This window comes from Alosa sapidissima, chromosome 19 (genome assembly GCF_018492685.1).
Source record: "Alosa sapidissima isolate fAloSap1 chromosome 19, fAloSap1.pri, whole genome shotgun sequence".
Classification (NCBI taxonomy): domain Eukaryota; kingdom Metazoa; phylum Chordata; class Actinopteri; order Clupeiformes; family Clupeidae; genus Alosa; species Alosa sapidissima.
In genome coordinates this window covers 30,096,652-30,114,598 of record NC_055975.1, presented here as the reverse complement: position 1 = coordinate 30,114,598, position 17,947 = coordinate 30,096,652, and the positions used below count along the sequence as shown (strand labels likewise).

The window sequence follows — 17,947 nt, the reverse complement described above, 5'->3', positions numbered from 1 at the left end:
TCCGCGATGTCTCCCGCGAGTCACGTCAGGCAGACTGTAGCCTGTCTGTCCGGGATGAGCTGCCCTCTGTTGTAGCTCCTCCCGGCTAGCCTCTGAAGATCACGTTTACTTAGAAAGCCAGACCAATTCAGACCTGCCTCAAGTCGAACACGCCTAATGACTTAAGTGCATTCAGGGCCGTAGTCACCATAGACTTAATATTCAGATGTGACCAAAATGTCCCCCCCAATATTCGGACATACAAAAAAATAAAGAAAAAAACGCTATAGGCTATTACAGGAAACCAACAAGTCCCGCCATCTGAAATGCAAGCAAACGTAAATAACACACAAATTAGTGACCTATTTATGGTTTCAGAGAGTACACTGTGAGTGGTTTGTCCTGGAGGTTTTGCGTTTATCGTTTGAGGCGTGCGCTATCAAAAGCTTCCTGCACCCTGCTGCGGTGCGGGCTGTCAACAATATCGCAAAAGAGACCGGTACAATTCACACAAAACTTGTTGGAAAGGTGTAGCCCTGCCTAAGGAAACCCCATTCATTTGTGAAGCTGATCAGACTCAAAGGGAACTTGTTGGAAAGGTGTAGCACTGTCTAAGGAAACCCCATTCATTTGTGAAGCTGATCAGACTCAAAGGGAACTTGTTGGAAAGGTGTAGCACTGCCTAAGGAAACCCCATTCATTTTTGAAGCTGATCAGACTCAAAGGGAACTTTGAAGCATTTTCCATATTGTAGCCTATTTTCTCGCAATGATAGCGAAAGTGAGTCCTTTTATTTGAATTTGTGCGTGCCTGTGTCATTCATTTCTTTCACATGTCTTACAACATAAATTGCGCATCCATGCAGGCAAAACGTAGCACTCAAATGTGGCGACGACGGCACAAAAGAAAAAACTTTTACAGTGGCGGTGATAGCCTACAGTTAATGTGAATCGCGGACATTAACCAAAGAAAGGAATTTCCACCTCCATTCACCAAATAAAGGCTGTGTTTCTACATTTTAACACAAAACGTAATTTCTGTCAGAAACCAGACTATAATGCATAGGGTAACTTGATGTGAGTCAGACAGAAGAGGGACCTGTCTTAGTAGCCTATATTGAATCCCATCCCTTTCAAACAACCTTAAAATTGTGTGATTAGCCGCCAGAATAATAAAATCAAAATACAAAATATGATTGGGCTAGGTCCAAACCTATGGGTAAGCATTCAGTGTAATATAGAGGTTATCAAAGTATTTTCTTTTAAAATATACATTTTGGAGACAAATGGAGTCATACCACAGGTCTATATCCAGGGATGGATTATTGAATGGGCCTACTGGGCCAAGAGCTCAGGGGGCCCTGAAGCCTAAGACTGTGTGAAGTTGCTTCTCTGCCCTTCTCTTCTATTTCCACAAAACTCACAAGTCGTCATAATATAAAGGGTCATTTTTTTTTTTTTAAAAAGTCTTCCGGGGAAGTATGCCCCCGGGCCCCCCTATCTTAACAGGGGAGGGTTTTTTTGCTTCTATGCCCTGGGGTTCATAATCCATCCGTGCCTATGTCCGTCAAAAGTTTGGTATATCCTAATTGACTGACTTAACTAATAACTTGTTTGTGATTTTTGCATGGCAGAATATTTTTGCATGGCAGGAAATGTATTGAAATTCTGTTATTGAAATTCACACCGCACCACAGATTTGGTCCCCCCCAATGTTGACATCATGGCTACGGCCTTGCATTGTCTTGCTCAACTTTCAAAGAAAAGCACAAGTCCAACTCCTCCAAAGTTGACGCCAACGCCGATTCAAACAACCGCTCTTCGTTCGCCATAGCCACCTTCCTTGTTGTTCACCGTCGTAGGACTGTCGTCATCCTGTTAAGCCCGCCTTAAGACTCTCTAACAAAATAGAGTGCTGTGATTGGATGACGTCCACGGCGTCAGCAAATAGAAATTCCTATGGTTTGCTACTAGACGTACAGGCTGAGCAAATTAATTTGCCGCCGCTAGGGTGCGTCTAGATTTCTAGGCTACATATACAACATATCAAATGTAAATGAAAATGAAAATTTGGACTATGTCATGGAAAATATTAGCCTGACGAGCCAGACCCACATTAAAATGTAGGGTCTGGGCACTCACCGTTCGCAGTGCTCAGTCCGAGGAGCGGGATAATCGGTTGTCTTTCAAATTCCCTCTGCACGCAACAGGACAGCGCTGAGTCCCATGCGTTTCCCACCAGCGGAGCTAGTTGGCTAGTTCAAACTTTTGCCAACTTAATAAAAGCTTAACTCGTGTCACACTGTTCGCCAACAGCAACATTATCTTATTTGTTTTCAAGTAGCAGGGAATTCCAAACCGTTGCAACTCTGCCATCAATCATTATGTTAAGCCCGCCTAACAACTCTATACACGATTTGATTGGCCTGATAGAAGTTTAATTTTCGAGCTCACAAGCCAACGGAGTGTTGCTAGACTAGCCCTGGCAGCAAATGTAATTTGCTGCAGCTAGGGTGCATCTAGATTTCTAGGCTAGGAAAATATATGTTCATTTTGAATTTAATGCCAGCAACATGTTTCAACCATGTGCTGCTTCACCTCTTCATTTAACACAATTCTGTAAATGTTTAGGAACTGAGGAGACCAGTTGCTAGAGTTTTGAGAATTGAATGTTGTCCCATTACTCCCTGAAATAGGATTTCAGTTGCTCAACAATAAGGGGTTAGTCATGTTAGTTAGTTCTTAGTGAATAGGCCCTCAGATGAGTCCATGATTTCCAAACAGAAGGGTGCATTTTGATTGGTCTAACCATCACCTTTATCCATGTTACCTCAGTTCAATTTAAACAAGCTGAAGCCCAGATAAGACTGTGGTATTTCTGTATCATGTCTCAATACAATTTTGACTGTTTTGGCTGTTACAATTTTAGCTGCAGTTTTTGCATTGAGTATCAAACTGTGCACATAGACAATGGTTATCAGAGGTTTTCCTGAGCCCATACAATGCAGGTGTGGAAACAGGTCTGGTGTTGATGCAGTGCCATCTGAGGTCCAAAAGACAACGGCCATCCAATTTGTTTTTCAGCTCTATCCCTTGTTTGCAAAGATTTCTCTGGATTCTCTGAATGTTTTAATAATTATGTCCCGTAGATGACGAACTCCCTAAATACGTCACAATTTCATGTTAAGAAGCATTAAAATTACATTGTTTCATCATTTGTGCACACAGGTTTACACAGAGTGATGAATTCCCCTACATCTTTACTTCTAAGAGACCCTGCCTCTCTGGGATGCTATTTTTCATACCCAATTGTGTTGCCAGTTACCCTAATTAGTTTTGAAACATTCCTTCTTTTGTTTTATTTATCATTACACAACTTTTCCAGCATTTTGTTGTCTCTGTCCCAACTTTTTTTGAAGCATGTAGCTGTATCAAATTCAATATTAACATATATTTTCCATGAAATAGTAAAATTAGTCATTTTCAACATTTGTTATGTTGTCTGTGTCCTTTTTGCAACTAAATATGAGTTTGAGAGATTTGCAGATTATTACATTCTGTTTTATTCACATTTTACACAACGTCCCAACTTTGTCTGATGTACTTTGTCATTTTCAATAGGCACTGTAGGCCAGGGGATGTGGTGTTGTCATAACAACACAAGCACTCATGTCACTGCAGACCCTCACCCCTCTCTCTCTCTCTCTCTCTCTCTCTCTCTCTCACACACTCACACACACACACACCCCAAGCAGTCATGTGACTGCAGACCCTCACCTCTCTCTCTCTCTCTCACACTCACACACACACACACCAAGCAGTCATGTCACTGCAGACCCTCACCCCTCTCTCTCTCTCTCTCTCACACACACACACACCCCAAGCAGTCACGTCACTGCGGACCCTCACCCCTCTCTCTCTCTCTCTCTCTCTCTCTCTCACACACACACACACACACACACGCCACACACAGTCATGTCACTGCAGACTCACCCCTCTCTCACTATGGAAAAGAAAGTGAGACCAAATTCCCAAATCTGGATCCTGATCTGTCTTAATAATCATGTAGGAGGACTGAGATATGGGGTCTCTCACACTTAATCGGGCCCCTCAATCACACTCCATGGGCTATGTTAGTACTGATATCTCAATCATACTCCATGGGCTGTTAGTCCTAATATCTCAAACATACTCCATAGGCTATGTTATTCACCCCTGATATCTCAATCTTACTCCATGGGCTATGTTAGTCCTGATATCTCAAACATACTCCATGGGCTATGTTATTCACCCCTGATATCTGAATGAGAGTCCTCAGTCAAATAACACAGTGCATGCCGTGATGTGATGATCATGCTTTGTAATTGCCATCTTTTTTCACATCAAGATGTCTTAAATATGTTGATGGCTATGTCATATTTATAAATCTCAATCTGTCCATTTCTTTCCACAAAACCGACCATAAGTCTTCATTTAAAGGGTTATTTTTTTTAAATATTCTCGGGACCCCCCAGCTGAGTTACCTTTCAGAGGTGGGTGGGTCCTCTTCATGTCAGAGGTGGGTGGGTCCTCTTCATGTCAGAGGTGGGTGGGTCCTCTTCATGTCAGAGGTGGGTGGGAGGTTCTTCATTTTACCTTCAGAGGCTCATGCTGTACACATCATAACCTTGTAATCCCATGTTGTAGGCGCCCTTGACCAGGGCTTTAAACCAGAATTTTTTGCCAATTGGTTTGTTCAGAACAGAAACAGTATTTTAACATTTCCAGTTTTGGTTCCCACCCTAAAATTGAAAATAAAAAATGCTGTCATATATACAGTATATTTTTAATGGGTACTGTAATATTGGATTCTTGGATGCCTTCCAATTGTCTAAATGCCAAAATGAGAACTATTACATTTTTCCAAATAAATTAAAGCTGTAGCTTTAACGTTAATGCTAGTTTTTTCCAACAATGTTCGTCACGGCCTAGTAAAAAGAGAAAATAGGTGAAATGAAATCATTGAGATTTGGAGACTTAATAGGCCTTTTGATTGGCTGCTAGTGGCAAGCTCTGTCTGTCTGCACTCTCCACTCTGCATTCACTGTGTGTGTGTGTGTGTGTGTGTGTGTGTGTGTGTGTGTGCTAGTGGCAAGCTCTGTCTGTCTGCACTCTCCACTCTGCATTCACTGAATAGGAAGTGACCCTCACCACACCAGTTTGTGGTTTCGTTTTTTTTCCTAGCAAAATGGCAATGTGCCCACCAGGATACAGTATGTCCTATGTTGTAGGTGCCCACCAGGATACAGTATGTCCTATGTTGTAGGTGCTCACCAGGATACAGTATGTCCTATGTTGTAGGTGCCCACCAGGATACAGTATGTCCTATGTTGTAGGTGCCCACCAGGATACAGTATGTCCTATGTTGTAGGTGCCCACCAGGATACAGTATGTCCTATGTTGTAGGTGCCCACCAGGATACAGTATGTCCTATGTTGTAGGTGCCCACCAGGATACAGTATGTCCTATGTTGTAGGTGCTCACCAGGATACAGTATGTCCTATGTTGTAGGTGCCCACCAGGATACAGTATGTCCTATGTTGTAGGTGCCCACCAGGATACAGTATGTCCTATGTTGTAGGTGCCCACCAGGATACAGTATGTCCTATGTTGTAGGTGCCCACCAGGATACAGTATGTCCTATGTTGTAGGTGCCCACCAGGATACAGTATGTCCTATGTTGTAGGTGCCCACCAGGATACAGTATGTCCTATGTTGTAGGTGCCCACCAGGATACAGTATGTCCTATGTTGTAGGTGCCCACCAGGATACAGTATGTCCTATGTTGTAGGTGCCCACCAGGATACAGTATGTCCTATGTTGTAGGTGCCCACCAGGATACAGTATGTCCTATGTTGTAGGTGCCCACCAGGATACAGTATGTCCTATGTTGTAGGTGCTCACCAGGATACAGTATGTCCTATGTTGTAGGTGCCCACCAGGATACAGTATGTCCTATGTTGTAGGTGCCCACCAGGATACAGTATGTCCTATGTTGTAGGTGCCCACCAGGATACAGTATGTCCTATGTTGTAGGTGCCCACCAGGATACAGTATGTCCTATGTTGTAGGTGCCCACCAGGATACAGTATGTCCTATGTTGTAGGTGCCCACCAGGATACAGTATGTCCTATGTTGTAGGTGCCCACCAGGATACAGTATGTCCTATGTTGTAGGTGCCCACCAGGATACAGTATGTCCTATGTTGTAGGTGCCCACCAGGATACAGTATGTCCTATGTTGTAGGTGCTCACCAGGATACAGTATGTCCTATGTTGTAGGTGCTCACCAGGATACAGTATGTCCTATGTTGTAGGTGCCCACCAGGATACAGTATGTCCTATGTTGTAGGTGCTCACCAGGATACAGTATGTCCTATGTTGTAGGTGCCCACCAGGATACAGTATGTCCTATGTTGTAGGTGCCCACCAGGATACAGTATGTCCTATGTTGTAGGTGCCCACCAGGATACAGTATGTCCTATGTTGTAGGTGCCCACCAGGATACAGTATGTCCTATGTTGTAGGTGCCCACCAGGATACAGTATGTCCTATGTTGTAGGTGCCCACCAGGATACAGTATGTCCTATGTTGTAGGTGCCCACCAGGATACAGTATGTCCTATGTTGTAGGTGCCCACCAGGATACAGTATGTCCTATGTTGTAGGTGCCCACCAGGATACAGTATGTCCTATGTTGTAGGTGCCCACCAGGATACAGTATGTCCTATGTTGTAGGTGCCCACCAGGATACAGTATGTCCTATGTTGTAGGTGCCCACCAGGATACAGTATGTCCTATGTTGTAGGTGCCCACCAGGATACAGTATGTCCTATGTTGTAGGTGCCCACCAGGATACAGTATGTCCTATGTTGTAGGTGCTCACCAGGATACAGTATGTCCTATGTTGTAGGTGCTCACCAGGATACAGTATGTCCTATGTTGTAGGTGCCCACCAGGATACAGTATGTCCTATGTTGTAGGTGCCCACCAGGATACAGTATGTCCTATGTTGTAGGTGCCCACCAGGATACAGTATGTCCTATGTTGTAGGTGCCCACCAGGATACAGTATGTCCTATGTTGTAGGTGCCCACCAGGATACAGTATGTCCTATGTTGTAGGTGCTCACCAGGATACAGTATGTCCTATGTTGTAGGTGCTCACCAGGATACAGTATGTCCTATGTTGTAGGTGCCCACCAGGATACAGTATGTCCTATGTTGTAGGTGCCCACCAGGATACAGTATGTCCTATGTTGTAGGTGCCCACCAGGATACAGTATGTCCTATGTTGTAGGTGCCCACCAGGATACAGTATGTCCTATGTTGTAGGTGCCCACCAGGATACAGTATGTCCTATGTTGTAGGTGCCCACCAGGATACAGTATGTCCTATGTTGTAGGTGCCCACCAGGATACAGTATGTCCTATGTTGTAGGTGCCCACCAGGATACAGTATGTCCTATGTTGTAGGTGCCCACCAGGATACAGTATGTCCTATGTTGTAGGTGCCCACCAGGATATGTCCTATGTTGTAGGTGCCCACCAGGATACAGTATGTCCTATGTTGTAGGTGCCCACCAGGATACAGTATGTCCTATGTTGTAGGTGCCCACCAGGATATGTCCTATGTTGTAGGTGCCCACCAGGATACAGTATGTCCTATGTTGTAGGTGCCCACCAGGATATGTCCTATGTTGTAGGTGCCCACCAGGATACAGTATGTCCTATGTTGTAGGTGCCCACCAGGATACAGTATGTCCTATGTTGTAGGTGCCCACCAGGATACAGTATGTCCTATGTTGTAGGTGCCCACCAGGATACAGTATGTCCTATGTTGTAGGTGCCCACCAGGATACAGTATGTCCTATGTTGTAGGTGCTCACCAGGATACAGTATGTCCTATGTTGTAGGTGCCCACCAGGATACAGTATGTCCTATGTTGTAGGTGCTCACCAGGATACAGTATGTCCTATGTTGTAGGTGCCCACCAGGATACAGTATGTCCTATGTTGTAGGTGCCCACCAGGATACAGTATGTCCTATGTTGTAGGTGCCCACCAGGATACAGTATGTCCTATGTTGTAGGTGCCCACCAGGATACAGTATGTCCTATGTTGTAGGTGCCCACCAGGATACAGTATGTCCTATGTTGTAGGTGCCCACCAGGATACAGTATGTCCTATGTTGTAGGTGCCCACCAGGATACAGTATGTCCTATGTTGTAGGTGCCCACCAGGATACAGTATGTCCTATGTTGTAGGTGCCCTGGACACATCATGACCGTGTAATCCCATGTCGTGCGGTAGGTGCCCTTGACACATCATGACCGTGTAATCCCATGTCGTGCGGTAGGTGCCCTTGACACATCATGACCTTGTAATCCCATGTCGTGCGGTAGGTGCCCTTGACACATCATGACCTTGTAATCCCATGTCGTGCGGTAGGTGCCCTTGACATCATAACCTTGTAATCCCATGTCGTGGCATAGGTGCCCCCCCCCCCCCGCCCTTGTCTGGCGTCCCCTCTGTGCACACCACTGCATGCTCATAGTCATTCTTTAACATGCGTACACAAAGACAGGCCCAAACACAAAATAATAATTGTCTTAATTCTTTATTTTCACAAATACAGCTCATTGATATGTGGCGTCCTTGCTGCACACGTTCATTTCAAATGCGAAGGTTCCATACACGTGTCACATGACTGAGCATGGCAGCAGCATTCAGTATTTACCAGTCAAGGCAGACCTCCTGACTCATTCCCTTACTCACTCACTCATCCACTCACTCACACACTCACTCACTCATTCACTCACTCACTCACTCACTCACTCACTCACTCACTCACTCACTCACTCCATTAATTAATTAATTCATTCACAACTGTATTCCCTTATTTTTCCCAAATGTTATGGGAGCCTTCTGGACCAAGACCACACACACACACACACACACACACACACACACAAACACACACAGGGAAGCCTCTGGATCATCTCAAGAGCAGGTCTGGGTCTGTTTTGGTGTTGCTACTCTGCAAGCCTCTCTCTCTCTCTCTCTCTCTCTCACACACACACACACACACACACACTCTCAGAGATGTACCCACAGAAATACGCTGGCCCTGCTCTACACAGCAGCACACTGAAGGAGGGACGATGTGTTGATTTGGTTTAATAGTATGATTCCATCTCCACCCAGCCTGCAGAATCAAGACAACCAAGAATACGTGGTCACTCACACATACACACACACACACACACAGGAGATATCTCACAGAAAGAAGATGTGGTGACACACACACAATCATTTAGCTGATATGACCCTCATTATGAGTACTATAGCCTATGTTATGTATGGTTTAGCCACTTTGATTTGCTCTGCGAGGAATCATCTAGTCTCCATTAGATGTTCTCTCTCTCTCTGTCTCTCTCTCTCTGGCAGTGGTCTAGGTCAGTGGTCTAGGGCAGTGGTCTAGGGCAGTGGTCTTTAGGGGGTTCTCGCCCCCTAGGTACTGCAGGGGCTCCGCCAAATTATTTCATCTGAAGCATTTTTTTCCTCTTCCAAAAATTAAACACGTCTGATAGGTTACATAAATGGAACATAAAAAAGACGCTTTCTATTGGTTTCTATTGGTAAAATAACACATAGGCTACCCGTGAGTCGTCATGCAAGACTGTTTTCATGTCATCACCATGGGAACATGTGCACAATGTATCTGTCCTGCGTTAAAACATGTTACCCGCCTCAGAATAGACAAGCTCTGCGCCACTCACCATGGCCAGGCCTCTCACTAGGTAGCTATGAGAGATTAGCTATGAGAGATGTCATTTCCCCTCACTAGGTAGCTATGAGAGATGTCATTTCCCCTCAGTAGGTAGCTAGGTAGGCTATGAGAGATGTCATTTCCCCTCACTAGGAAGCTATGAGAGATGTCATTTCCCCTCACTAGGAAGCTATGAGAGATTTCATTTCCCCTCACTAGGAAGCTATGAGAGATTTCATTTCCCTCTCTAATTAAAATGTGATGGCTAACTGTAAAGCTGATGATACACGGGGACATTTTGTGGGCAACCAGGTGAGACACAGGGCAACCAGGTGAGACACAGGGCAACCAATCAGGGCAACCAGGTGAGACACAGGGCAACCAATGAGGCAACATACAACTTGCAACTTGCTTGCGATAATTTTGTTAGCAAAACACTAAATTCCATTAGATCTCAATGAAGCAATGGTAGCTAACAGTTTACTGAAAAAGACAAACAATATCTTCTTAACGACCTCAGCACATAACAATAGATGTTAGTTGTTTTATTAAGCATTTCATGAGGTAAAATGCCCAGTTTGGGTTTCAACATAAACACTCGATATAAAAAGCCTCTCTTTTTCCTTGCTTCACTGTCGTGATGCTACCATCTTTGTTGAAATTTTCAGAAGCTCGCAGATGGTCATGTGATTCATTGCTAGCACTCTGATTGGATTATCTCAAAACGTTGCCCATAAGTATCCAAATTGTTCAGAATTATGTTGCCCAAGTGTCGCTCAGAAACATTGCCCAAAAAGTTGCCCCTAGTATCATCATCTTAAGGTAGAACATTTTGGTGGCCTAGGTGTCCTGTCTCTCTCTCTCTGAGAGTGGTGTAGCTGTCCTGTCTGTCTCTCTCTCTGAGGGTGGTGTAGGTGTTTTGACTCAGTGAGGTCCTGTCTCTCTCTCTGTGAGGGTGGTGTAGGTGTTTTGACTCTGTGAGGTCTGTCTCTCTCTCTGTGAGGGTGGTGTAGGTGTTTTGACTCTCTCAGGGTGCACTGACTCACCTCCAGGCTGCCTGCGTATGATGAACTTGCGTATCTCATCGTAGATGAAGATCAGGAGGCTGTAGGGGAAGGCACAGAACCACCAGGATATCCTGGAGGGCGGGTGGCAGAGAGAGAGAGATGGAGGAGAGGAGAGAGATGGAGGAGAGAGAGATAGAGGAGAGGAGAGAGATGGAGGGGAGGAGAGGAGATGGAGGAGAGGAGAGATGGAGGAGAGAGAGAGACAGGGAGAGAGAGATGGAGGAGAGAGAGATGGAGGAGAGAGAAAGAGAGAGATGGAGGAGAGAGTGAGGGACAGAGAGAGAGAGAGGGACAGAGAGATTACATTTCTGTATGATTTGGCAACACTGCATCATTAACAGTCACGCTAATAAAACCAACAACAACGGGGGGACAGTGGTGCGGTGGGGGTGGGGTGCAGTGGGGGGGGGGGGCGGTGCTGGTCCATCAGCAGGACAGGCGAATAAAGGAGTCGGAACTGGACTGGACTAGACTGGACGCCGTGGAACTGGAAGTAGAAAAGCTACAGATTGCTTGTAGTCCTAATGCATTTTCCATGCATCACAGCCTTCCGTGTGTGTGTGTGTGTGTGGCAGCAGGGCATTGTGTGTCAAGCAGAAAGGCATATCAAAATGTGTGTACATGTGTGTGTGTGTGTGTGTGAGAGAGAGAGAGAAAAGACAGAGAGTGTGTGGCTTTGAGTGTGAAACAGAAATACGTAAGTGTGTGTGTGTGTTTCATGCGTGTGTGTCTGTGTGTGTGTGTGTGTGTGTGTGTGTGTGTGTGTGTGTGTGTGTGTGGTCCATGCGTGTGTGTGTGTGTGTGGTCCATGCATGTGTGCGTGTGTGTGTGTGAGACTTACTTTAATGGGTACATCCTCAAAGCTATGTCCATGCCAGGGCAGTAGGAAAGGAAAGCAGCCAGAGCCGTCTCCGCAAACATGCCAAAGATCAGGATCCGATTCCTACACACACACAAACACACGCACACACACACAGAAAGTGAAGGATCAGGATCTCATTCCCATAAACACACACAGAAAACGTATGTATGTATGTATGTACGTGTGTATGTATGTATGTACGTGTGTATGTATGTATGTATGTATGTATGTATGTATGTATGGAGCTTCACAGATGCAATGAGAGCAGATGACAGCAGAGCGTGAGATCAAACAGCAGGAGCACCTCATCACACTTATTAAACATGCCTGATCATTTCACCTTCACACACACACACACACACACACACACACACAGACACACACGTACACGTGAATGCACAGACTCACACGTCACTCACACACACATAGTCAGTGTTGGGAACGTTACTTTAAAAAAGTAATTAGTTATAGTTACTCAATACTTGTTCCAAAAAGTAACTGAGTTAGTAACTGAATTACTCTATGATAAGAGTAACTCGTTACCAGGGAAAGTAACTATTTGCGTTACTGTTACAAAAAAAAAGTTGCTATATGTCAAAGATTTTGGATTTTTTGAACAGCCAGTTGAAATGAGTAGAACAGACAGGTGTTTGTAGGCTACATAACTTATAATATTTATTAGATAGATAGATAGATAGATAGATAGATAGATAGATAGATAGATAGATACTTTATTGATCCCCAAGGGGAAATTCAAGATATTGCACATCGACAGACCTATGGTTGACTTCAGCCTGTGTCATAGGTTTTTGTTGTGAGGCAGAGAGATAGCTTTTGCTGCTTGGAGGACTTTGCTCCGAGTCCTTCTTTGCTAGTGGATGGCGAGCTATCGTCTGTGGTGGAGGTATCGGTGTTTTTGGCCACTAGCTTTAGATGCGTGTGTGAGATGCTTCATTAAATTAGAGTTGCTTACAACGGATGTCGACAAAGTCTTCGCTCCTGGACATAATGTACACATTATATGCACGTTCTTGCCTTGATGAATTTCAAGTAGTGCTTATATCTCCACCTTGAAAAGGCCAACTTTTCGGATTGCTCCTGACCTCTGCTGTTTCGTCGAATCTCTATTTTAGCGGTTGCGTGTGTGTGGCACGTGTGCTAGCAAGTGTGTAAAAACACTGGCTCTGATTGGCTATCATGAAACATGACTCTGCCTTAGCCAATCATAATCGCTTACGTCATTATTACATTATTACATTATTACGTCAGATTGCATACCGAGCCAAACGGTCCACAGAGGATGCAATCTGCTCTGCCCAGCCCTTCCTCCACCCTGCCCTCACCCACCTGGAAGAAAGAGACTCATATGTAAGGTTGCTGTTTATAGACTTCAGTTCTGCATTCAACACCATAATACCACAACAACTCATCTGCAAACTTGACAAACTGGGACTCAGTACCTACCTCTGCAACTGGCTACTGGACTTCCTCTGTCAGAGGCCTCAAGTAGTACGTGTTGGCAACAATATCTCAAGCAGCATCACACTGAGCACGGGGGCCCCCCAAGGCTGCGTGCTCAGTCCGCTGCTCTTCACCCTGCTGACGCATGACTGCACTGCAACCTACAGCAACAATCACATAGTGAAATTTGCTGACGACACAACTCTGGTGGATCTCATCACCAAGGGCGACGAGACTCAATACAGGTTGGATGTCGACCTTCTGACCACGTGTTGCAGGGACAACAACCTCCTGCTGAACGTCAGCAAGACCAAAGAGATTGTTGTTGACTTCCGGAGAGGTCACACCCAACACCTGCCACTGACCATCGACGGTGCTGTGGTGGAGAGAGCGAGCAGCACCAAATTCCTGGGGGTGCACATCAGTGAAGACCTCTCCTGGACCACCAACACTGCATCACTGGCGAAGAAAGCTCAGCGCCGCCTGAGTTTACGCAGGTGGTGGCAAGTGCTCCACCAGCCATCATGACCACATTCTACCGAGGCACCATCGAGAGCATCCTCTCCAGCAGCATCGCTGTGTGGGGCGGAAGCTGCACTGAATACAACAGGAAAGCCCTGCAGCGCATAGTGAACACAGCTGGAAGGATTATTGGTGCTTCACTCCCCTCCCTGAAGGACATTTACACCTCCCACCTCACCCGCAAGGCGACCACAATTGTGAGTGATGCAAGTCACCCTGCTCACAATTTGTTTGATCTACTGCCCTCTGGGAAGAGGCACAGAAGCCTGCGCTCCCGCACCACCAGACTCACCAACAGCTTCATACACCAGGCTGTTAGGATGCTGAACTCTCTCCCCCCTCCACCCTCAGCTACATAACATCCTGGACTTTTAGACCCACAATAGCTGCCTTGCACTACTCCACTTGCACTACTCCACTTGCACTACTCCACTACTCCACTTGCACTACTCCACTTGCACTACTCCACTACTCCACTTGCACTACTCCACTACTCCACTTGCACTACTCCACTTGCACTACTCCACTACTCCACTTGCACTACTCCACTACTCCACCTGCACTACTCCACTTGCACTACTCCACTTGCACTACTCCACTTGCACTACTCCACTACTCCACTTGCACAACTCCACTTGCACTACTCCACTTGCACTACTCCACTACTCCACTACTCCACTACTCCACTTGCACTACTCCACTACTCCACTACTCCACTTGCACTACTCCACTACTCCACTTGCACTACTCCACCTGCACTACTCCACTTGCACTACTCCACTACTCCACTACTCCACTTGCACTACTCCACTTGCACTACTCCACCTGCACTACTCCACTTGCACTACTCCACTTGCACTACTCCACTTGCACTACTCCACTTGCACTACTCCACCTGCACTACTCCACCTGCACTACTCCACTTGCACTACTCCACTTGCACTACTCCACCTGCACTACTCCACTTGCACTACTCCACTTGCACTACTCCACCTGCACTACTCCACTTGCACTACTCCACTACTCCACTTGCACTACTCCACAACTCCACTACTCCACTTGCACTACTCCACTTGCACTACTCCACTTGCACTACTCCACAACTCCACTACTCCACTTGCACTACTCCACTTGCACTACTCCACTTGCACTACTCCACTACTCCACTTGCACTACTCCACTTGCACTATTCCACTACTCCACCTGCACTACTCCACTTGCACTACTCCACTACTCCACTTGCACTACTCCACTACTCCACTTGCACTACTCCACTTGCACTACTCCACTACTCCACTTGCACTACTCCACTTGCACTACTCCACTTGCACTACTCCACTACTCCACTTGCACTACTCCACTTGCATAACTCCACTTGCACTACTCCACTACTCCACCTGCACTACTCCACTTGCACTACTCCACTACTCCACCTGCACTACTCCACTACTCCACTTGCACTACTCCACTTGCACTACTCCACTACTCCACTTGCACTACTCCACTACTCCACTTGCACTACTCCACTTGCACTACTCCACTACTCCACTTGCACTACTCCACTTGCACTACTCCACTACTCCACTTGCACTACTCCACCTGCACTACTCCACTTGCACTACTCCACTTGCACTACTCCACTACTCCACTTGCACTACTCCACTACTCCACTTGCACTACTCCACTTGCACTACTCCACTACTCCACTTGCACTACTCCACTTGCACTACTCCACTACTCCACTTGCACTACTCCACTACTCCACTTGCACTACTCCACTTGCACTACTCCACTACTCCACTTGCACTACTCCACTTGCACTACTCCACTACTCCACTTGCACTACTCCACCTGCACTACTCCACTTGCACTACTCCACTTGCACTACTCCACTACTCCACTTGCACTACTCCACTACTCCACTTGCACTACTCCACTTGCACTACTCCACTACTCCACTTGCACTACTCCACTTGCACTACTCCACTTGCACTACTCCTCTACTCCACTTGCACTACTCCACTTGCACTACTCCACTTGCACTACTCCTCTACTCCACTTGCACTACTCCACTACTCCACTTGCACTACTCCACCTGCACTACTCCACTACTCCACTTGCACTACTCCACTTGCACTACTCCACCTGCACTACTCCACCTGCACTACTCCACTACTCCACTTGCACTACTCCACTACTCCACCTGCACTACTCCACTACTCCACTTGCACTACTCCACTACTCCACTTGCACTACTCCACTACTCCACTACTCCACTTGCACTACTCCACTTGCACTACTCCACTTGCACACTTTGCAACTTGTTGTCCTGTTGTCCTGAAAACACAACACTTCTGCTGCTCTTACATAACTTGCACGACTATGCCACTTGCTTACTTAGGTCAAACAGAACTACCTCAGCCATTTATTGGCCTGACTTTGCACTACTATATTGACTGTCTATGCACAATTGCACAATTTCAACCCAATTTTGCTGCTCTTATTTCTTCATTGTATGTGCCTTCTTATTTACTCATTTATTGTTTACATGTTATGTTTGTCTGTGGACTTAATTGGTAAAATATGTCTTGTCTTCACCGTGGGATAGTGGGAAACGTAGTTTCGATCTCTCTGTATGTCTGGGCATGTGAAGCAGTCTCCCCTCTGCCACTCCTCTCTTTGATCATGTTCAATTCTAATGCATGGAATGCAAATAGTAACCATGGCCGCAGGAAAACAAACAAAGAGTGCAGTGCCACCTCACACACACACTCACACACACACACACACACACACACACACACACACTCGCATGCACGCACGCCCACACACCAACATCTCCTGATGCTTCAACAGCAACACACACACACACTCACACACACACACACTCTTTCCTTCTTCAGGAAAACAAACAAATAAGAGCCTGCAGAGGAGAGACATGAAACAATCTCCTCCTTCTCTCCCTCTCTCCTCCTCCCTCTCTCCTTCTCTCCCTCTCTCTCTCTCTCTCTCTCTCTCCTTCTCTCCCTCTCCTCCTCCCTCTCTCTCTCTCTCTCTCTCCTTCTCTCCCTCTCCTCCTCCCTCTCTCCTTCTCTCCTTCTCTCCCTCTCCTCCTCCCTCTCCTCCTCCCTCTCTCTCTCTCTCTCTCCTTATCTCCCTCTCCTCCTCCCTCTCTCTCTCTCTCTCTCTCCTTCTCTCCCTCTCTCCTTCTCTCCCTCTCCTCCTCCCTCTCTCCTTCTCTCCTTCTCTCCCTCTCCTCCTCCCTCTCCTCCTCCCTCTCTCTCTCTCTCTCTCCTTATCTCCCTCTCTCCTCCTCCCTCTCCTCCTCCCTCTCTCTCTCCTTCTCTCCTTCTCTCCCTCTCCTCCTCCCTCTCCTCCTCCCTCTCTCTCTCTCTCTCCTTATCTCCCTCTCCTCCTCCCTCTCTCTCTCTCTCTCTCTCCTCTCTCCCTCTCTCCTTCTCTCCCTCTCCTCCTCCCTCTCTCCTTCTCTCCTTCTCTCCCTCTCCTCCTCCCTCTCCTCCTCCCTCTCTCTCTCTCCTCCTCCTTCTCTCCCTCTCTCCTCCTCCCTCTCCTCCTCCCTCTCTCTCTCCTTCTCTCCTTCTCTCCCTCTCCTCCTCCCTCTCTCTCTCTCTCTCTCTCCTTATCTCCCTCTCCTCCTCCCTCTCTCTCTCTCTCTCTCTCTCCTTATCTCCCTCTCCTCCTCCCTCTCTCTCTCTCTCTCTCTCTCCTTATCTCCCTCTCTCCTTCTCTCCCTCTCCCCTCCTCACTCTCTCCTCTCTCCTCCTCCCTCTCCTTCTCTCCCCTCTCTGCCCTCTCTCTGTGTTCTACCCCCCTCTCTATGTTCTACCATCTCTCTGTGTTCTACCCCCCTCTCTGTGTTCTACCCCCCTCTCTGTGTTCTACCCCCCTCTCTATGTTCTACCATCTCTCTGTGTTCTACCCCCCTCTCTGTGTTCTACCCCCCTCTCTGTGTTCTACCCCCCTCTCTATGTTCTACCATCTCTCTGTGTTCTACCCCCCTCTCTGTGTTCTACCCCCCTCTCTGTGTTCTACCCCCTCTCTCCCCCTCTTCAACAGCCCCTCTTCTTCTCTGACCCCCCCTGTCTGAAATACGCAGCCACCAGCCATGTAGGCCACCAGCTCTGGAAGTCTATGGTGGACCGTGTGTGTTATGGTGGACTGTGCTGTGTGTGTGTGTGTGTGTGTGTGTTATGGTGGACTGTGCTGTGTGTGTGTATGTGTGTTATGGTGG

General features: G+C 46.7%; 1 protein-coding gene across 1 annotated transcript in view; it reads right to left on the bottom strand.

Moving 5' to 3' along the window:
* Positions 1-8,615: 8,615 nt before the first annotated feature.
* The window catches only part of atp1a2a (ATPase Na+/K+ transporting subunit alpha 2a), a 55,272-nt gene continuing 45,940 nt past the window's right edge, over positions 8,616-17,947 (bottom strand). The window contains exons 22-24 of the mRNA XM_042072993.1: positions 11,692-11,793; positions 10,830-10,921; positions 8,616-9,219 (exon numbers count right to left, since the gene is read on the bottom strand). Of these exons, the coding sequence (XP_041928927.1) occupies positions 9,191-9,219; positions 10,830-10,921; positions 11,692-11,793 (223 nt within the window). The 3' untranslated portion in view covers positions 8,616-9,190. The remainder of the gene's footprint in view (positions 9,220-10,829; positions 10,922-11,691; positions 11,794-17,947) is intronic.